At 38.1% G+C, this 18,750-nt stretch overlaps 1 protein-coding gene across 3 annotated transcripts in view; it reads right to left on the reverse strand.

The window, feature by feature from the left end:
* Positions 1–504: 504 nt before the first annotated feature.
* Positions 505–18,750, reverse strand: part of DYNLT5 (dynein light chain Tctex-type family member 5) — a 31,078-nt gene continuing 12,832 nt past the window's right edge. For all 3 annotated transcript variants that reach the window (XM_049698415.1, XM_049698410.1, XM_049698425.1), the window contains exons 4-6: positions 8,465–8,556; positions 3,828–3,952; positions 505–2,760 (exon numbers count right to left, since the gene is read on the reverse strand). In XM_049698415.1, coding sequence (XP_049554372.1) covers positions 2,557–2,760; positions 3,828–3,952; positions 8,465–8,556 — 421 coding nt within the window. In that variant the 3' untranslated portion in view covers positions 505–2,556. The remainder of the gene's footprint in view (positions 2,761–3,827; positions 3,953–8,464; positions 8,557–18,750) is intronic.

Raw genomic sequence — 18,750 nt, forward strand, 5'->3', positions numbered from 1 at the left:
CCCCTATAGGATCCTAGGTCTTCTAGGGTTGAACTCTGTGTCCTATTACCTTTTTGGTTGGTAATTACGTAGCATAGTACTATCAATGCTTGCGATTCTTTCTTGAAAAGTTAAGATGTATTACATTTTATTCTTAGGTGTTGTCAGGATATGTGGTCCATATACTTAAGATGTTTTCAATCTAGTAAGGGAAACAAAGCTGTTATTTAAAATCCAGCTAGAGAAGAATCAGGGGCTCAGCCATGAGAGTGATGAAAGAAGAGAGAGGATGGGAGGGGAGAAATGAATGGAGAAAGATTTAGAGAAAAGGTGACACCTGAGTTTAATGCTGAAAATTGAAGGAAGTTGCTCTAAGTGGAAGGAGGGTGTTCTGAGCTAGGCACAAGCATGAGTCAAGGCTGTGAGGTAGGGACGGCACTTTAGGAACATCTGTTGAGAAGAAAAAACACCAGGAGAGTTCAGTGGATTTCAAAGTAAAACAATTCCCTCAAAGTTAGTGTCATTTCTTTTTTTAAAAATGTTTATTTTAAAATTGAGATATAATTGACAGAAAATTGTATAATTTTAAGGTATATAGCATGTTAATTTGATATATTTATTGGTTGGAATAGGTGTTAGCTTATCTATCAAAATTTCCCATCACAAAGCTTTTTTTAAATAATCAGCATTCCTCCAAGTTATTTACAATTAGTAAGTTTTTACTATATATTTTTATGCTGTTATATAATTGCTAGAATTCATCATTGACTACCTGAACTACAGTACACAGCAATATGCTGGCAAACCGCTTCCTTTTTCTGATTTTTAACTGCCATCGTATTGTAAGGTTTTGAATCCTTATACAGCCTAAGACAGATGGTAAGAAACTATCTCATGGTTGAGATTTTATAACTCTAAAAAATAAGGACATTTTTATAATGGACTTTCTACATACTAAAAAAATTTCCTTCCTACTGATTTATTCATGCAAAATTGCTATATGATTTCTCCTGCTATTGTTCTAAGAGGAGAGATGTTCATAAATGTATAGTGAATATATAAAACTCATTTATGTACTGTACTTATGATCTAATCCAGATTCAACACTGGCTATGAAGATCGACAAATCTTGGTTGTGATAAATTATTACACAGACATATTCCCACTAAGGCACTAACAAAAAAAACAATGAAAATTGACTAATTCATTTTGAAACGCTACCTTAAAAGCCAGAACAAAGAGAAGAAAAGGGATTTAAAAAGTATACTTAAAAAAAAAATACACGTCATCTTGAGGGAAAAATAAGACATCAGTACATGATTATAAAGCACTATTTTCCTATTTGTTAAATTCGTTTTGATATGAATTACACATCATTTTTTCCTTAGGACTATAGAGTTGCTAATTTTCTCCATATGTGTACACTTCATCTTTGACCTTTAACAAATGTCCTCTAGGCAGACCACTTACCATCCAAGAACAATGTCACAGCACCATTTTACATGCACACAAAGGGCTGAAGGCTCCATAAAAATAAATGATCCATGTTATAAGCTACATTAACCCACAGAATAATAAGCTATTGCAGCCCTGTAAATTTTAGTGCCATCCATTCAAAACCACACTGGGTCACTTTAGTATTAAATTCATAGGAACAAAATAGTAAATACACGTTTTATCTGTTAAGCTGCCAGCTATATATTTTGTGTAAAAGTCTGTTAGCCTAGGAAACCTATTGAAAGGTGTATCAGGCAGTGTATATTTAAAAGCAGTGTCTCTTTGCAATACATGATTTTATGTTAAAGATACACTTACTATTAAGCATCATGTATATTTAATATCACAACCTCTACTTCAGTGCCCTAAAAAGCCTATTTTTATTTTGTTGCTTCCATTATTGAAGAGCTAATATTTGGTTCTCCCACAATTTTGTAAAGTGCAGGCAACCCACAAGAGCTTCTAGTTTTAGCTAGCAGTCCTGTGGGACTACGATAATTGTTATGAAATCATTAATTCTACATTAGCAGTTTCAACTGTCAGGTACATATAACAATAATTGCAGTTAATGAATGCTGCTTAACTTATTAAATACAAAATGAAAACCAGTATTCTTTTATACACAGCACTGAGACAGAGTACCATTGATCATTTGTGTATACCACATTGAATATGCTACCGTCATTTATTGGTCAGGGTATATAGCCATATTTTTTAAGACTTCTCTTCATTAAAAAAATAATGCAGGGAATTCTAACTCTCTAATTAAAGTGTAATTAAAATAATTAGTACCCAAGGCAATATTTAATAAGAATCTATGTCTATGAAAAAACAATCCAGCAGAACCAAGACTTAGTTCCTTCTTTGGATAAACAAGATTCTTTCTTGTGCCACCTTCTCTCCCCCAAAGAGTAAGTATACTCTTTCATACTTACAAGAGTATGAAAAAGTCCCCAAACTTCTAATTGTTTGAAATATTAGTGTTGTGTCTTTCTCAAACGTCTGGGCAGTGAAACTTGTGTACAAAGATACAGCCTATTTCTTGATGTAAAAAGTATGAACTAGATTTCTTGTTTTCAGTCACTCAAAGTAAACTGTGTAGACATTTGCAAGAGCAAACAGAGAAGAATTTCTGAAAATGTAAGATGCAAAGGTATCATTTTTAGGATCCCAGAGGCATCTGCTTCCAATCAGTATGCTCTGGCCAGTCAGTTGTCCAATGTGAACCATCACAATTAGCTTATATCGTGGAATCATCAAGTCCTTGATCTGGGCTTTAATAATCTAGAAATTAAAAGCAAAAAAAAATCCTCACTTAGTCACATTGAAATGTAAGAGTCTTAATTTTCCTCATAAATATAGTGGATTTAACTGAAGAAAACAGCATGATACATTTTGGATCCTTTTTTTTTTTTTTTTTTTTTTGTGGTACGCGGGCCTCTCACTGTTGTGGCCTCTCCTGTTGCAGAGCACAGGCTCCAGACGCGCAGGCTCAGCGGCCATGGCTCACGGGCCCAGCCGCTCCACGGCATGTGGGATCTTCCCAGACCGGGGCACAAACCCATGTCCCCTGCATCGGCAGGCGGACACTCAACCACTGCGCCACCAGGGAAGCCCTTGGATCCTTTTAACTGTTGTAGAATGGTAGCTATAATTTCCTTCAAGCACTGGCCTCACAAGACAGGACATTTAGGGACAAAATGATAGCCCAAGCAAGAAATCTACGTTTTCTAAGGCACATGGAAAAATGATAATCCAGAGAATAGAGTTTAATGGATTTATTACATTCTTTGAAAATCTATGTTGAGATGGCTTCCCTTCAAAGAATGTTGGCATTTGAGTTATACCCTCTTGTTCATGTCTGATTAAGGGACCATACAGCTGGAGTCTCCTGTAATATGACTAATCGTGAATGCTTATTAGAGAGTTTGTAATGAAAAAGAAAGTAGAGAAAACCTGATGGAGTGCCAGCATTTTACTTGATAAAAATAGAAAGGTATTTAAAGGCCACAATGTTTGCATTTGATGGCATACAAAGAAGGTGACTTGGGGAAGAAAAAATGATTATTAAAGTGTATTTTCTACAATAAAAATTTTTTAATAAATGGGGCAGTTTTATATATTTCTTAAACAGAATACATGCAAGGGATGCACATAATAAGTGTATTAGACAAAGGCTTTTTACACACACACAGACACACATAGAATATGACCTAATAAATACTTTTATAAAATAAAAATAAGCAGTTTTACTGCTACTGCAAATTAATTGCCTTCATCAAAAAGTAGGGGGTTGTGCTTTCAACAAATATTCTCATCATAGTTAACACTTTGGGAAATCATACGCATACCTCAGAAAGCGTTTTAGTCATCTGTCTACAGAGCTCTGGTTCATATTTTTCTTCTTGTAGGTAGTTAGTTAACACATCTTTCAGAATATGATTGACAATGACAACAGGAAAATGTTTGGTAGGACCTGAAAATACAGATGGAATTTCTTTCAAAGAAGTAATTTCAAATCATATCCATCCACCCCATAGCTTTATTGAAAGAGGGGTCTGAGAAGGGAACTAGACCCCAGAAGAGCCATGTGGAGAGGGCTCCCTTAAGAGTAGCTTATGTCCTTCTGTTGATAGATGCAAACAGCCCAAGATGAGCCCAAAGGCAAGGGTTCACACTCTCTCTTCCTGCTGAAGTTTCCCTACGGCTGAACTTAACCAGAAGGTGACAGCCCGTGCCTAGAGTTGAGTTAGGTCAGCCTCCTGGGGCTCAGTTAATAGTATTTTTATTTTGATGATTACACATGAATTGTTCAATTAAATTTAAATCAGCCTGGGGAATGAATGTGGACAAGTAAAACAGAGACATCTGCTACGAGTATGAAAATTAACCCCGGTATTGAGTCAGCAGGAATCTCTGTTCTACAGGAGAACGACAAGCAGTTATAAACCTATGAAGGGTTGGTCCTGGTTGCTCTTGCTTCATAGGGTCAGAGCTAGGGCACCAGCCCCAGTAGGCAAGCCCCCAGACACCTACTGTGTCACCATCCTGTGGATGTTTTAGAAGATTTCCACTTGCATACGCTAGTGAACTGAGGCTAAATTTGAGAGTGGTTCCTCCCTTCCTACTTAAGAAATTAAAAAATGATACTAACAGCTTGGACTAAATTAAATAGACTACGTCCTTTAGATTGGTACCTCTCTTTTTCACTCCCTCCTACCAAGCTCTCGTATGGCATTTACCTTAACTTGACCTGTATCATTCACACGGAACTTAATTCGGCCAGGTATTATAGCGACCGTAGGCATTGTTCCCTTCAGAAAATAGTAAATTCCTTCAGTGCATATGTTTGTCCACCTACGCTTAGTACTCCTCCCTGTGATTTGGGAACAGCATCTCCCAAATAGAAGGAACTGGTCCTCTTCCCACTCTAACCATGTGGTTCTTTAGGTTCTACCATCATTTTCTTTGAGCCCAAGTCCAGATCATGGTTGATTGGCCCTTGATGGACTTGCCCCAAGCCAGGTCAATTAGAGTCCTTTCTTGGAATTTTTATTTTAAATTGGAGCTAGGAAAAAAAAAAAAGTCAGTCTCTTTTTGGTGTTAAAAGTTATGACACGTGACTCTCAGGAACTGCTGGAGGCTGTTTCTCATAGTGGGAAGGCAGCCAGGCCACGGTGAGAGAGGGAGCCTCACATAGTTTAGGGCTGGAAAGATGGAATCCTGGGGGCACCTGAGTCTCAGTTTCTAGTAGCTCCCACTGTCCAGCTGCACCAATGCCCTTTCTGCACTTTGCTCAGGTTTGTCTTTTTAATCTCATTAACAAGATTCTATTCTGAAAAGAATTTTAAATATGGTAGTAAACTTTTCTTTTCTCACTTCTTTGTGACCTTGGCCCTATACAGCCAGAATTATCTATTGCCTTACTCAGGCTGGGATGCTGAGAGGCAAAGAGAGAGAGTCAATATTCAGCAGTTGACTTCCAAAACAAGCTCCTGAAGCTTTCAGAATCAACTAATGTGAATGCCTAAGCTTTTTTTCATTTCTTTTTTTTTAGAGCAAATGTTTTTCTTTAGGAGGAAAAAATGTCTTTAGAAGTCAAAAAGCAAAGATCTGAGGAAGTATCAGGATGGAAAAAAAAAAAAAAAAAGAAAGAGAAACTTGTCCATAAAAATAGATTTAAGAGAGAATAGATAAAAATTTGGTTATTTAATATATGTGTCTTAGCTTCCCAAAAAGGAATAGTGATAAGAATGATCACATATTGTTTTTTGTTGGGATTAAATGAGACGAAGTATTTAAAATGCTCAGAACAGTGCCTGCCACACAAAAAAGCCACTCATTAGAGCTTTGTTATTAAGAGTGTTGTAGCTGTTATTGTTGCTACCTTATTCTGAGCAAAGAGACAGGGATTGCTCTTGCTGAGAAGGCAGCAAGATGGGCAACAGTGTAAAGGAGGGATGTAGTGAGGCCTCCACAGGCGGGAAGGACCCTGTAGGGTGGAGCAAAGTCAGCACTGAGAGACTGGCAGACTCTGTCCAACAAAGCCTCTGGTGACAGGGCCTGCTCATCTCACGAGAGTTGAGTTCAAACGATGTCTCTCTCTCTGTCTTTAGATTCTATTTTTCAATAATTGGCTTCAGGTGGACTGTCTCGATGTGCCAGCAAAGATGGCCCCCTATAGCCCTTGTGTGACGTGGTGCTCACAGTGTTTTTAAAAAATCAGGTACCTCTATAGTCATTGCTCCAGAAAAAGTCCTGTGGAGAACTCATTCCATACTTAATAGGAAATTATGTTGGATGTCATAGAAGGCTTTTCTTCTTAGTGATCTAAGGTGAAGACCTAGAGTCAGTCAGTTTGAGAAGCAATAACATATTGAATGGGGAAGCAATTTAAATACAATAGTTCATTTAGTTCTCACAGTATCCCTAGATGTGTGGACTATTATCCCTACTTGCATATGAAGAAACTGAGATTCAAGGATGCTGAATCCCTTGCTCAAACATCATTTATTTAGGAATAGGCAAAATGAGTGTTCAGATTCATATACATTGGACCCTACAGCTCGTATTTTCTTCTGTACTCATGTTTCAGTAATTAATTAATGGGAAGAGGTAAGTGGCTTTTATTATAAGAAATATGTTTTCATTCTTCCATTCCCCCTTTTTAAAAATTATGATTTATCTCATTCTTGGTGGCTGTAATTACTTAGATAAAGGGAGGACAAACATGCTAAACATTTCAGATGTGTTTACATGATGCATGTGAAAAAGTAAACACAGTGATAGTGGTGATTGAGTTTTTCCTCACTCTTCTGGTCAGTATTCATTGTACAGATAGGAGAAAATCTTTGCCAAAGGCCCACAGACTACCTTCTTTCAGATGCAAAATAAACCCAGAAACAAGTGGAAGTGGAAATACATTTTTGATTATTAACAAAATAGCTAGTTAAATGCTTTAAAAATGGATTGTCATGTATAAAAGACTTTAATCACAAAAGAATAATTCACATGACTTTCTGAAAGAAAATATGGAAAATACTTTATACTAAGCTATTTCTAAAATTCCTTTTCTAACTTGCTTCAACACTCAGTACTTCTAAAACTGATTAGACAGTTTAGTTTATTTGGAGAAATGTTATGAAAATAGATCCTTTTGAAGAAGAAACACAGGGCTTCATATTTCAAATGCTTTATCTTGTGAAAATCAGATTCAAAGCCTTCTAGCATGCAGAGCCCAGAGTCATAGGCACCGAATGGCAAAGCTCTTTTAGTTACAGGAAGACCTGACCCAAACTTACTTTGCCTAACTGAAAAGTCTAAGAGTACACAGCTGGATGTAGGATGTGGTCTCAGGCTTCATGTGAGGGCAAGATGGCCAAAGCTGCCATAAGCCCTTATTCTTTCCAGTTTCAGGATATGAACTGCTTCTTCAACAGCCCAAACAACATTTTCTGAATTGAACCTCAAAGGCTTTGATGGCATTGACCAAATCCCCAAATCAGTCACTGTTACATCTCTGAAGCCAGTGTCAGCTTCAGGAGGATGCTATGGACCAAAAGTGATAATGATGGCAGTGGTCGGGCTCCCCCAAAGGAAACTGGGTCAGGCTACCGGAAGGAGTATAAATGTATCTTGGTTGGCAGGAATATTAGTTGTCTACCATAGGCACTGTGAAAATACCAGTAGACAGACTAATTATGGAGCCTTATACTCCATGTCGTCTTGGGGATTACTGTAGAAAACTGGCTAGAAGGCCTAATGGGATGTGCTGATGGTCTATAATTCTCCTGAGGTTAACTGACCACAGATGAAACCACTCTGGCCCATGGAATCTTCCTTTGGTCACTGGTAAGTCTCTGCGGAATTTCTATACAGCAGTAATTATATATGGATTCAGATAATAGTGAGAAGGTACTCATTTAGAGAAAGCAAGTAGTTCTATGAAGAAATGTGAATGGGGAATGATAGTCACTGTGGACTCCACCTGGAGTATAGGGGCAGGTGCAAAGATTTTTGTTTTCAAAGACCCAAAACCTCTGCGGGAAAAGATAAACATCTCTGTCAACAGGGGACCAGGAATCATTTGCCTTTGTCTTAAGGCTTTTTTCTCCACCCATCAGCAACCTTGGTTGGTTTTGTTTGATAAAACTATAATGCATATCTCTTTCATTTAACTCAAGTAGATATAAAAAACTCCATAAGAAATACCCAATGAACTCCTTAATTCAGTAATACAACTACACCTCAGCGCCACCCAGTGACTTGCTTGGTATTTAGAAAATACTGATAAAGAAAAGTAGGCAATGGATACTGGTCCCACTTTGCAGAGGAAGAAATTAAAGCAATATCAAATCACCCAATTAATTAAGATCCCTTATATTGTGCTAGCATTGAAGACAATGCCAGGTTATCAGATATTATTTTAAGTAAATATCACTCATAAAATTAGAAGTCTTAAATAGGATGGAGTGATAAAATAACACACCCAGTTGGTAGGTGTTTTCCATCTGAACTGCGAGGTGAGAGGCATCTTCATGTTGGCTAGGTTCATGCATATAAGACACTGTACTCAGAGAGCTAAAAGCAAGGAGAAAACAAATTTCAACAGTTACTATATCAATAATAGCAAAACACCATGTTGCTCTTAGCAAAGATGTGACAGAAGTTTTATGTTTTCTCTAAAAATATTTCAAGCAAGTCCCCTGTAAATATCCTGGTAATACATTTAAAGTCTAAAACATTTTAGAGATGGAAATATTACCAGTGTAGAGAAGTCACTTGGAGCAGGTTTCAATATAGTGGTTGAAGCCCAGTGCAGTGCCTGGGGCATTTGATTATCACGAAAGTATTCATGGGTTGTTCCATCTGTGGGCTAATGGAGTATGTACAGTCAGCCCTTCGCATCCAGGGATTCACCCAGCCATGTATTTCAGTTGGTTAAATCCGCGCATGTGGAACCCATGGATATGGAGGACCAACTGTACTGTGCCATTTTATATAAGGGACTTGAGCATCCACTGCTTTTGGTATCCATGGGGGGCTCCCGGAACCAATGCTCAGCAGATACTGAGGGCCGACTGTACACGTTTCAAAAGCTATTGTCAATTGCATCTCTACTGCAGGTGCAAAAGTCTCTCCTCAAAGTGGACAGAACTCACAAAAGGGACTGGGGATTATGTGAGGAAGCTTAAAATGTTGGGCAACAAGCTCTTTACATACATGGGGGATTATAAGGAGTTTACTATTAAATGTACCTCACAAAATCCCTTTAGTAGAAAAAAGAAAAACGAGAAACTCATCTACATGATGAGAGAAACCGCAATTCACCCAAACTGTAGTAATCAATAAGCATCAATCACCCTTTTCAACATTAAGAAAGGGTTTTGGCTTGGTTACCAAGGCAATATAAGCTTATCCAGGTGCTGAACAGGAGACTCAAATGAAGAGTAACCCCTAAAGTCCCTCCAGCACTACTTAATCAGAGAAAATTCAGCTGCCAGTAATGGCAGTCTCAGATCTCTACCCCAGTTCTCTCCACCTGTGAAACGGAGGTTAAGGCAGATATCATTTCAAAGGAGATGGTATAACAGTGTGTGTGTGCGTGTGTGTGTGTGTTTTCAGAGTGATTACTTTTATAAGCAGGCTAAGTTTTTGCTTTAATTAAATGAGAATGAGATATTTGTTCTTAATCTTTGGGGACTTTTTTTCTCTCTGCAAGGAGTTTTAAATACTTAGTTCTGAGCTGTTGGGAGTTAGTGAGCTTCCTGCAAATTGCTATTTTAAGAAAATCATGGATATTATATTTTAAAAATCATTTAATACAATTTAAACAATAAATTAAGGTTTACCCACCCAGCCCAAGAAAGTGATGTAAGACACTACGGCTGCTTTTCCACAATGGATTTCTGGATTAGTGAGTTAGTCTCCATTCTTATAACACCTGCTTTCCTCAATTTTCTGCTGCCCTTTGAAGTAGCAACCAACCTATTTAGCCACGTTGGCTGCAGGTGTTGTGAGCAGCGCCAAAGATGGTAGCTTCTGCTTAGAAAAACCAATGTTGCATAAGCCCCTTGATTTTAAGATAAGCCAGCCTGCCCCAATATTGTATATGCTACTTTTTTTCTGCAAAATATTTTCCATCAATTGTCTCATTTTATCTTTAAAATACCCCCTTTAAGGAAGTAAAAGAGTCATTATTCTGCCCATTTCAGCGATAAAGGGAACTGGCAAAGTGCTTAACTGCATACACATACGAAAGGCAGACTTAGATTTCAAATACTCTATTTACCTCTGTAACAAAGTTTCATATATGATCATATCTGATAGAATGGAAATAGGGGCAATGACTACCTGAAATAATTAATTGCTGCAATTAAAAGTTACTTGCACAAACATAAGAAGATGTTAATAAAACCCTATTTCTTTTCTACTAAACGCCATATTAAAAACTCATAGAAGGAGAAGTAGAGTTTGTATAAAACTCAAATTAGCAGAGTTAGAAGTCTAACACAAAAAAGCAAGTAATGATTTTTTGCTTTGGATACTATTGCTTTGTTATTGCCATGTTACTAAAAAAAATGATATCCAGTGCAGTTTGTAATATTATCAGTATGATATTGGTAACTGTCATAAGGGCAGCTTCAAAACCCCATTGGCTGAAGATTGCTGTGCAAATAGAAAGTTTTTTAGAGTGACTTTTTTTTTGAAATACTGAAGGTGATTTTGTACAGTGCCTTTTTATTTCTACAGCAATCTGTAAACCGTGTATGCTCATTGTAAAAATTTCAAAGTGTACAGGAAAGTATAAAGAACAAAGTAAAGTTACACAAAAAAGTACTAACCTCAGTGATTATCTAACCACTCTTAATATTAAAAAAACTTTTCAGACATGATTTTACATATGGGATCTATTATAGACGCTGTTTTTTTTTCACTTAGAAATATATAGCAGATAACTATGTCAATAAATAGTAATCTGCATCCATGTTTTAAATATCAAGACAGTATTTAATTTATGAACATACTGCATTTTAGTTAAACAGGCCATTAGGTTGTTTTCAATATTCCATCATTATAAAGAAAACTATAATGACCATTGTGGCAGGGACTCATTTGCTTTCCAATGTTGTTCTCTTCTTCCTTGGTAGCAGTACCAGAAGTTTGTGGGAATATTTCTCTCCAAATTGAAGACAAATGCTTGGACTCTTTAGTGCTACTGGGGCCATGTGGCTTATGAGCCAATAAGATGTAAGTGGAAGTTATGGGTGAAAATTCTGAGAGAATTAATTCAACCAACTAAGTCAACCAGCAGGGGCCTGTTCATGACTGGACCGTGGATATGATGGCAAGAGCTCAGCAGCTATCTTGGATCTTGAGATGATGTTATGGATTGTAGATCAGAAGCTAGAACACTAGTCCTTCTAGACTTCTTTTATGTAAGAGAAAATATATTTCTATTTTGTTTAAGCCACTGTTTTTATTTTTTATAAAAAGATTTTTATAAGAAGCATTAGATATAACTGATACAAATTTTAACTGATACAGAGTTTGGAAGTGGGATGCTGCAAGTAATAGAGCACAAAACTTGGAGTTAATTTTGTGGAAGAGACGGGGCTTTGGGGAGTGAGATTTCAGATATTTCAGATATATTAACCTGGCTTCCCTTATCATGCAGAAGGAAAATATTTGGTTAGTCTATTGATTTCTGTACTTTGGAAATCTGACCATGTATCAACCAAGACTATAATTTCATGTAAGTTATAGAAAAATTTTACTTTTTTAAAAACCCTATTTATGGTATTTTTTGAAACTGATATCTGATAGTTCCTATATTAGAATGAGATGCCTCGGAAGAAGGGAGAGAGAAAAGAGAATAAGTTGAACAGAAAAAATACAATATATATTGCATGAAAAAAGACAAAAAGAAGACATAAAATATTATAAATGCTTGCAATTACCAATGTCAGTTCAGAATACGGACTTAGAAAAACATGTACATATTTTCTATTGATAAACAGCTTTATTCAAGCCCTTTGAAATTTTTAAAGATAAAAATGTGAGATGCTTCAAAGAACAAATTTATAATTTTAATTACCAGTGCTGTATTCACAGCACAACAGATTTATTGGGTATATTTCACATTACACGTGGATGAGTTTCTGTTGCCTATGACCAGGCCTTCCCTAGTTTATAATAATAATCCTTCTTAGATACATGATCTCACTGCAAATGGAAGGCTGTAGTTGATTTTTTTAAATGTGAAAAATGTTCTTGCTGTCTATGTGTTTCATCAGCTTGTTGGCATTTATGGAAGAAAAGGATTTCAACTGGCAAAATGTGCCCAAAGGAGTTGTAAAGTTTTAGGCAGGAAGGTCGTTTAAAAGTAAAAGCAGGAAAACTGAAAGTCTGGTGTAAACTGCTGGTGAAAACAGTGAACAAATGAACTAATACTATTCTAGAGAGAAGAGTAACAATTTGTAACCAATATAAATTTCCATTAATACTTGGAATCACATGTACCATTGCTCAGGACAGACTTGAAATTAGCCTGGTTGTGGAAATAGCTGCATGAAATTGGTACACAATAACAAAAGTAACTCTCTTACATTGTGTCCCATGCTAACCCAACAGCCTGTGTTATGATTATGCAGAAAAGAGCCAAAAAAATTAGCTAGGGAGTTGGAATATGTTTATTTTTCATGAAATTCAGTTTTCCTGAAAACATCTTACACATTTGCATGCTGACCATTCCTTGAATTACACAGAATAAGTACAAGGCATGTCTTATTGTCATGATGGTTGGAGATAGAAACAATAATGTCAATTAAATCTCACCAGCCATAATACCATCTAATTATTATTAAGAATTCATTTCCAGACATTTTCACTGCCATTATGCCTTAGATGTTTTAAGCTGCAGTAAGAGATAATGTTTGAATAGATAGCTAGCCTTGAAGCCATTCATTTAGCAGCTTAAGAAGGTCACACTATCACCTCTTTCTTCGATTTGTAACTGTGAAATGCCTGGAACTACCGTATTTTGAATGGAATCATTTAAGCATGACCCTCTCTTATTTTTTAAAATCTGTTATTAAAGTCACGTGCTGCCTCCCAGTGGGGTTATTTCAGAGAGCACAGAGAAAAAGAAGGCTTCAGGGTATAAATTTGTACATTTGTTCTTTTCTTTTTGCTTCATTCTTTCAACAGCTATTTATTGCCCACCATGTGGCAGGCAAAGTGGGAAGTACTGGGAATACAAAGGAAAATAAGACTTCCTGTGCTGGAGACACAAGATGTAGAAAACAAAATATGCATCAAAACTCACTTGGGGGCTTCCCTGGTGGCGCAGTGGTTGAGAGTCCGCCTGCCGATGCGGGGACGCGGGTTCGTGCCCCGGTCCGGGAGGATCCCACGTGCCGTGGAGCGGCTGGGCCCGTGGGCTATGGCCTCTGGGCCTGCGCGTCCGGAGCCTGTGCTCCGCGGCGGGAGAGGCCACAGCAGTGAGAGGCCCGCGTACCGCAAAAAAAACCCTCACTTGGGAACTTTCCACCTCAAAATGTCTATGGACATTTTTATGACTATTATGCTTAAGATCAAAAGCGTACCAACTCTTCCCCCATCAGTGGAAGGTACAAGCTGTCTGTTAAGGTAATTTAGTTGTGTGTAGCCATTTAGTTTTATAGCAGTATTGCCGGATTTTTACATAGTTTTAAGATATTTTATTCACATTATGGGTCCCATCTTACAAGTAAGAGAAAGGTTGTAATGGAAACAAAAGTCAAGATATGTTTTCAAAAATGAAAGAGGAGAGAAAATGACATGATATGTGTTCTTGTGGGATACATTTTTAAGAGTAGGAATGATTCTGAAGGCCAAAGAATGAACCATGCAACCTGTGAAAAGTCTAGCTCTGAAGCGATTGAAGATAATCCAGGAAATGTGACTGACAAAGTAGAACAAATTTGAGCGGGTGAATAGAAAGTCAGAGTTAGTGTCTGAAGCCCACTGTTGGATCTCTTTATTCAAGAGAAGGTGAGGTTAAGGTCAAGAGCAGCTGATGAAACTTCTGTTGCAGCTCCTGGATGAATGCACAGTTCAAAGTCACATTACCCTTGGCAATCATCAGAGAGGTGAGGCTGGGAGTGTGTGTGCCATGGTTACCTCCACACTGCCATGGAGATCATCAAGGAGTGTCGTCTATCCCAACAGATGTTCAACGCAAATGATAATGTTCTTCTTCTTTTTTAATAGGTGCACAATGGAATGTTTCAGCAAGAAGGTAAAGTATACCTTGTTTTAAAAATTTGAACAAACATTTTTCTTTTTGCTGTAAATGCATCTTTTGTCTGCAAGATGAAAGCCCTTAGTCACCCTGGACTTACATACTCGGAACTGTGAACCTAACCTGTTTGTGTTCAGGAATTAGGATAATGCAATAATTATTTATTCTACTGTCAAAAAATATTTATTGAGTGACTGCTATGTGCCAGGTGCTATTCTAGGCCCCTGGGATATAAAAAACAAAAAAAACCTCAAAACAACAACAACAACAAAAAACAAAAAAACCCAGAAAACAAAAACAAACTAAAATCTCTGCCCTCATGGAACCTAGTGAAAAGAGACAGAAAAAAGACAATAAAATACTAAACAAGTAAGTTATATGCTATGTTAGAAGATGATAAATGCTACATGGAAAAGGAGAGCTTAGTTAAGGGAGCTTGAAAGTGGATGGGAGAGAGGCAGTTGTGTGTAATTTTAAACAGAATGATCAAGATAGATCTCCCTGAGCAAAGAGTTGGAGGAGGTGAGGAAATGAGCCATGTGGATGTCAGAGGGAAGGGTGTGTCGGGGGAGAGGAAGGCACATGCATAGGCTTCGAGCAGAAGGCTGCCTGGTAGTTTTGAAGAAGTGCATAGAGGCCAGAGTAGCTGGAGAAGAGGCAGCAAGCAGGAGGGTGGAAGGAGATGAGGTTACCAGGGTGTCAGGTAGCTGGACCATGTAGAGTTTTGTGGGCCATCTTAAAATCTTGGCTTTTACTCTGATAAAGTGGAAGCCTTTATAGAGTTTTGAGCAGAGGAATAGCAAGATCCATGTTATATTTTACAATGATAACTCCAAATGTTGTGCTGAGAATAGGCTGTAGGGCAGCATGTGTAAACACAGGGATTCCAGTTAGAAAGCTTTTATAGTAATCCAGGGGAGATGGCAGTAACTGCTAGGAACAAAATTGTGTCTCTTCAAAATTCATAGATTGAAGCCTTAACACCCTATGTGAGTATATTGGAGATAAGGCCTTTAAGGAGATCATTAAAGTGAAATGAAGTCGTAAGGGTGAAGCCCTGAACTGATAGAACTGGGCTCCTCACGTAAAAGAAAGAAACAGCAGCATTCTTTCCTCCATGCAAGGACACTGTGAAAAGACGGCCGTCTACAAGTCAGGAAGCGGGCCCTCACCAGAACCTAACCAAGCTGGCACCCTGATTTCAGACTTCCAGCCTCCAGGACTGTGAGAAAATAAATTCCTATTGTTAAAGCCACACAATCCGTGGTATTTTGTTATGGCAGCTCAAGCTAATACAGTGACCCAGACCAAGTCGGGGGGTAAGTGGTAAGTAGTTGGGTTCTTTTTTTAAAAAATTAATTAATTAATTAATTTTTAGTTGAGTTGGGTCTTTGTTGCTGTGCGCAGGCTTTCTCTAGTTGCAGCGAGTGGGGGTTACTCTTGGTGGCGGTGCGCGGGCTTCTCATTGAGGTGGCTACTCTTGTTGAGGAGCACAGGCTCTAGGCATGCAGGTTTCAGTAGTTGTGGTGTGTGGCCTCAGCAGTTGTGGCTTGCAGGCTTGGTAGTTGTGGCGCATGGGCTTAGTTGCTCCACGGCATGTGGGATCTTCCCGGACCAGGGCTCAAACCCATGTCCCCTGCATTGGTGGGCAGACTCTTAACCACTGTGCCACCAGGGAAGTCCCAGTAGTTGGGTTCTGAATATATTTTCAAAATTGATCCAACGGAATCTCCTCTTGGATGGGAAGGAAGGTAGTTAAAGATTTAAGTTGTGAGATGTTCAGTTTGCAATGTCTGCTAGGTACTGAAGTGAGGGGTCAATAGGCAGTTAGACCTATGAGTCTGGGGTTTGGGAGAGATGTGTGGGCCGGAGATATACATCTGGGGGCATAGCACCATGTTCAGTCACTAGACTGGAGGAGATTCCTGAGGGGACAAGTGTAGGACAAGAGAAGAAGGGGAGAAAGGGACAAAGTGCTCCCTGAGGCACTCCTACATTAAGAAATTGGGGAGAAGAGGAGGGACCAGTGAAGAAGATTGAGAAGGACTGACCACTGCATCAGCAATGTGAAAGTCATTATGATCTTGACAAGGGCAATGCCACAAGTTCAGGGACAGTCTATTTTGTTCACCACTGCATCTTTGGCACATAGCACAATGCCAGTAACCCAGGCAACAAAAATGTGTTCAGTAAACAAAAGACATGATGCAGTGATGAAGTCATTGTTATTCTTATTTCATAGATAATATATTAAGACAAAGAATATTAAATAGTAGGTAGTTAACAGAAGATCAGGGATTCAAACTCAGGTCTAGTTTGATGCCAAAGTTCTATGTAACAATAATGATCAACACTTGCTCTGTTCTTTGATGTGCCAAGAACTATTCTAGTGCTTCCATGTATTATTTTAATAAATTCTCAACATGCCTGAACGGACAACTATTATTTTTATCCCATTTTGTAGAGGAAGAAACTGAGGCAAAGAAGGCTTAATAACTTATGCAAGACCAGCAGCTTGTAAGTGCTCACACTGGAATTGACCCCAGCCAGCGGTGGCAGAGCAGGCCTCTGAGTCACCCGTTCGACTCCCCGACTAAGCTCATGCTATTCCATTCACTCCTTCAGAGATACAGTTGACAACATGGGGGTTAGGGGTGTTGACCCTCTTTGCAGTGGAAAATCCAGTAGAAGTTATGGTCGGCCCTCAGTATCCATGGTTGCATTTCCTCAGTATCCTTGATTCCACATCCACAGCTCCAATCACGGATCGTGTAGTACTGCAGTATTTACTATTGAAAAAAAATCCACGTGTAAGTGGAACTGCACAGTTCACACTTGTGTTGTACAAGGGTTAGCTGCACTGCAATAGTTAGCCAGGGCTGCCATAATGAAGTACCAAGTCTGGGAGGCTTAAACAACAGAAGTTTGCTGTCTCACACTTCTGGAGGTTAGAAGTCCGAGAACCAGGTGTTGGCTGGATTGGTTCCTACTGAGAGCCCTGAGGGAAGGATCTGTTCCAGGCCTCTCTCGTTGGCTTGTGGATGGCCATCTCCTCCCTGTGTATCTTCACATCACCTCCCTCCAGGCCTGTTGGTGTCCAAGTTTCCTTTTCTTATAAGGACACCAGTCACATTGGTTTAGAACCCACCCTAATGAACTCACTTAAACTTAATTACCTCTTTAAGTAAGAGGTAATTAAGTTTACCTCTTATTCCAAATAAGGTCACATTCAGAGGTATTGGGGATTAGGACTTCAATGTATGAATCTGGCAGGGATAGTGGGGTACAATTAGCTCGTAACGAATAAAAATACTTTCATGAGGTCTCTAAATTCTAGGGTCAGAGAACCACAGTTGATTTGCTCTGTCATCTGGGAACTGTGATATGCTGGCCAGTCACTTTACCACAGCAAGCCTCAGTGTCCTCAGTATATGGGGATAATAGGGCATGTATATCCCTATTTTTTCTAAATACTGTTAGATTTCTTTGCTGAATGCCTATATAAGCTATTATTCTCACTAGCCTTGCCAACATTTGGTGTTATTCTCCCTTCTTATGTTTTGCCATTCAGTTGGGTGTAATATGGTATCTTGTCTTAATTTGCATTTTTCTCTTTCCAAGTGACTTTAAGCATCTCTTCACATTCTGCTTTGCCATTTGGGCTTTGCTTCTGTAAATTGCTATTCATCTCTTTTGATTATTAAAAATTGTTTTCCTGCTTTTTAAAAAAATTGTTAATATGCATGAGTTTACAAATATATATCTCCTATTGGCCTACAAACTGTGTCTATTGTATTCTTTGTTGAACAGAGATACAAGTTTTACTGTAGTTGTATTTATCAAGTTTTATTTTTAATGGTTTTAGTTTTTCATTTTGGGATCTTATTTAATAAATCTTTCCCTCCCACAGAACACAAAAACATTCTATACTTTCTTCTATTAGCTTTATAGCGTTCCACATTTCAGTCTTCCATCTGGAGTCTACCATGCAAATGGTGTAAGAATCTAGCTTCATTTTTTTTTCCTTCATATAGTAAGCCAGATTTCTCCCAAAACAATCTATTAAAAACCCATCATTTCTCATGGAAGAAATCAAAGAGGAAATAAAATAATATCTAGAAACAAATGACAAAGAAAACATGATGACCCAAAACTTATGGGATGCAGCAAAAGCAGTTCTAAGAGGGAAGTTTATAGCAATACAATCCTACCTCAAGAAACAAAAAACATCTCAAATAAACAACATAAACTTACACCTAAAGCAATTAGAGAAAGAAGAACAAAAAAACCCCAGGGTTAGCAGAAGGAAAGAAATCATAAAGATCAGATCAGAAATAAACGAAGGAAACAATAGCAAAGATCAATAAAACTAAAAGCTGGTTCTTCAAGAAGATAAACAAAATTGATAAACCATTAGCCAGACTCATGAAGAAAAAAAGGGAGAAGACTCAAATCAATAGAATTAGAAATGAAAAAGAAGTAAAACTGAG

This window comes from Orcinus orca, chromosome 1 (assembly GCF_937001465.1).
Source record: "Orcinus orca chromosome 1, mOrcOrc1.1, whole genome shotgun sequence".
NCBI classification, from domain to species: domain Eukaryota; kingdom Metazoa; phylum Chordata; class Mammalia; order Artiodactyla; family Delphinidae; genus Orcinus; species Orcinus orca.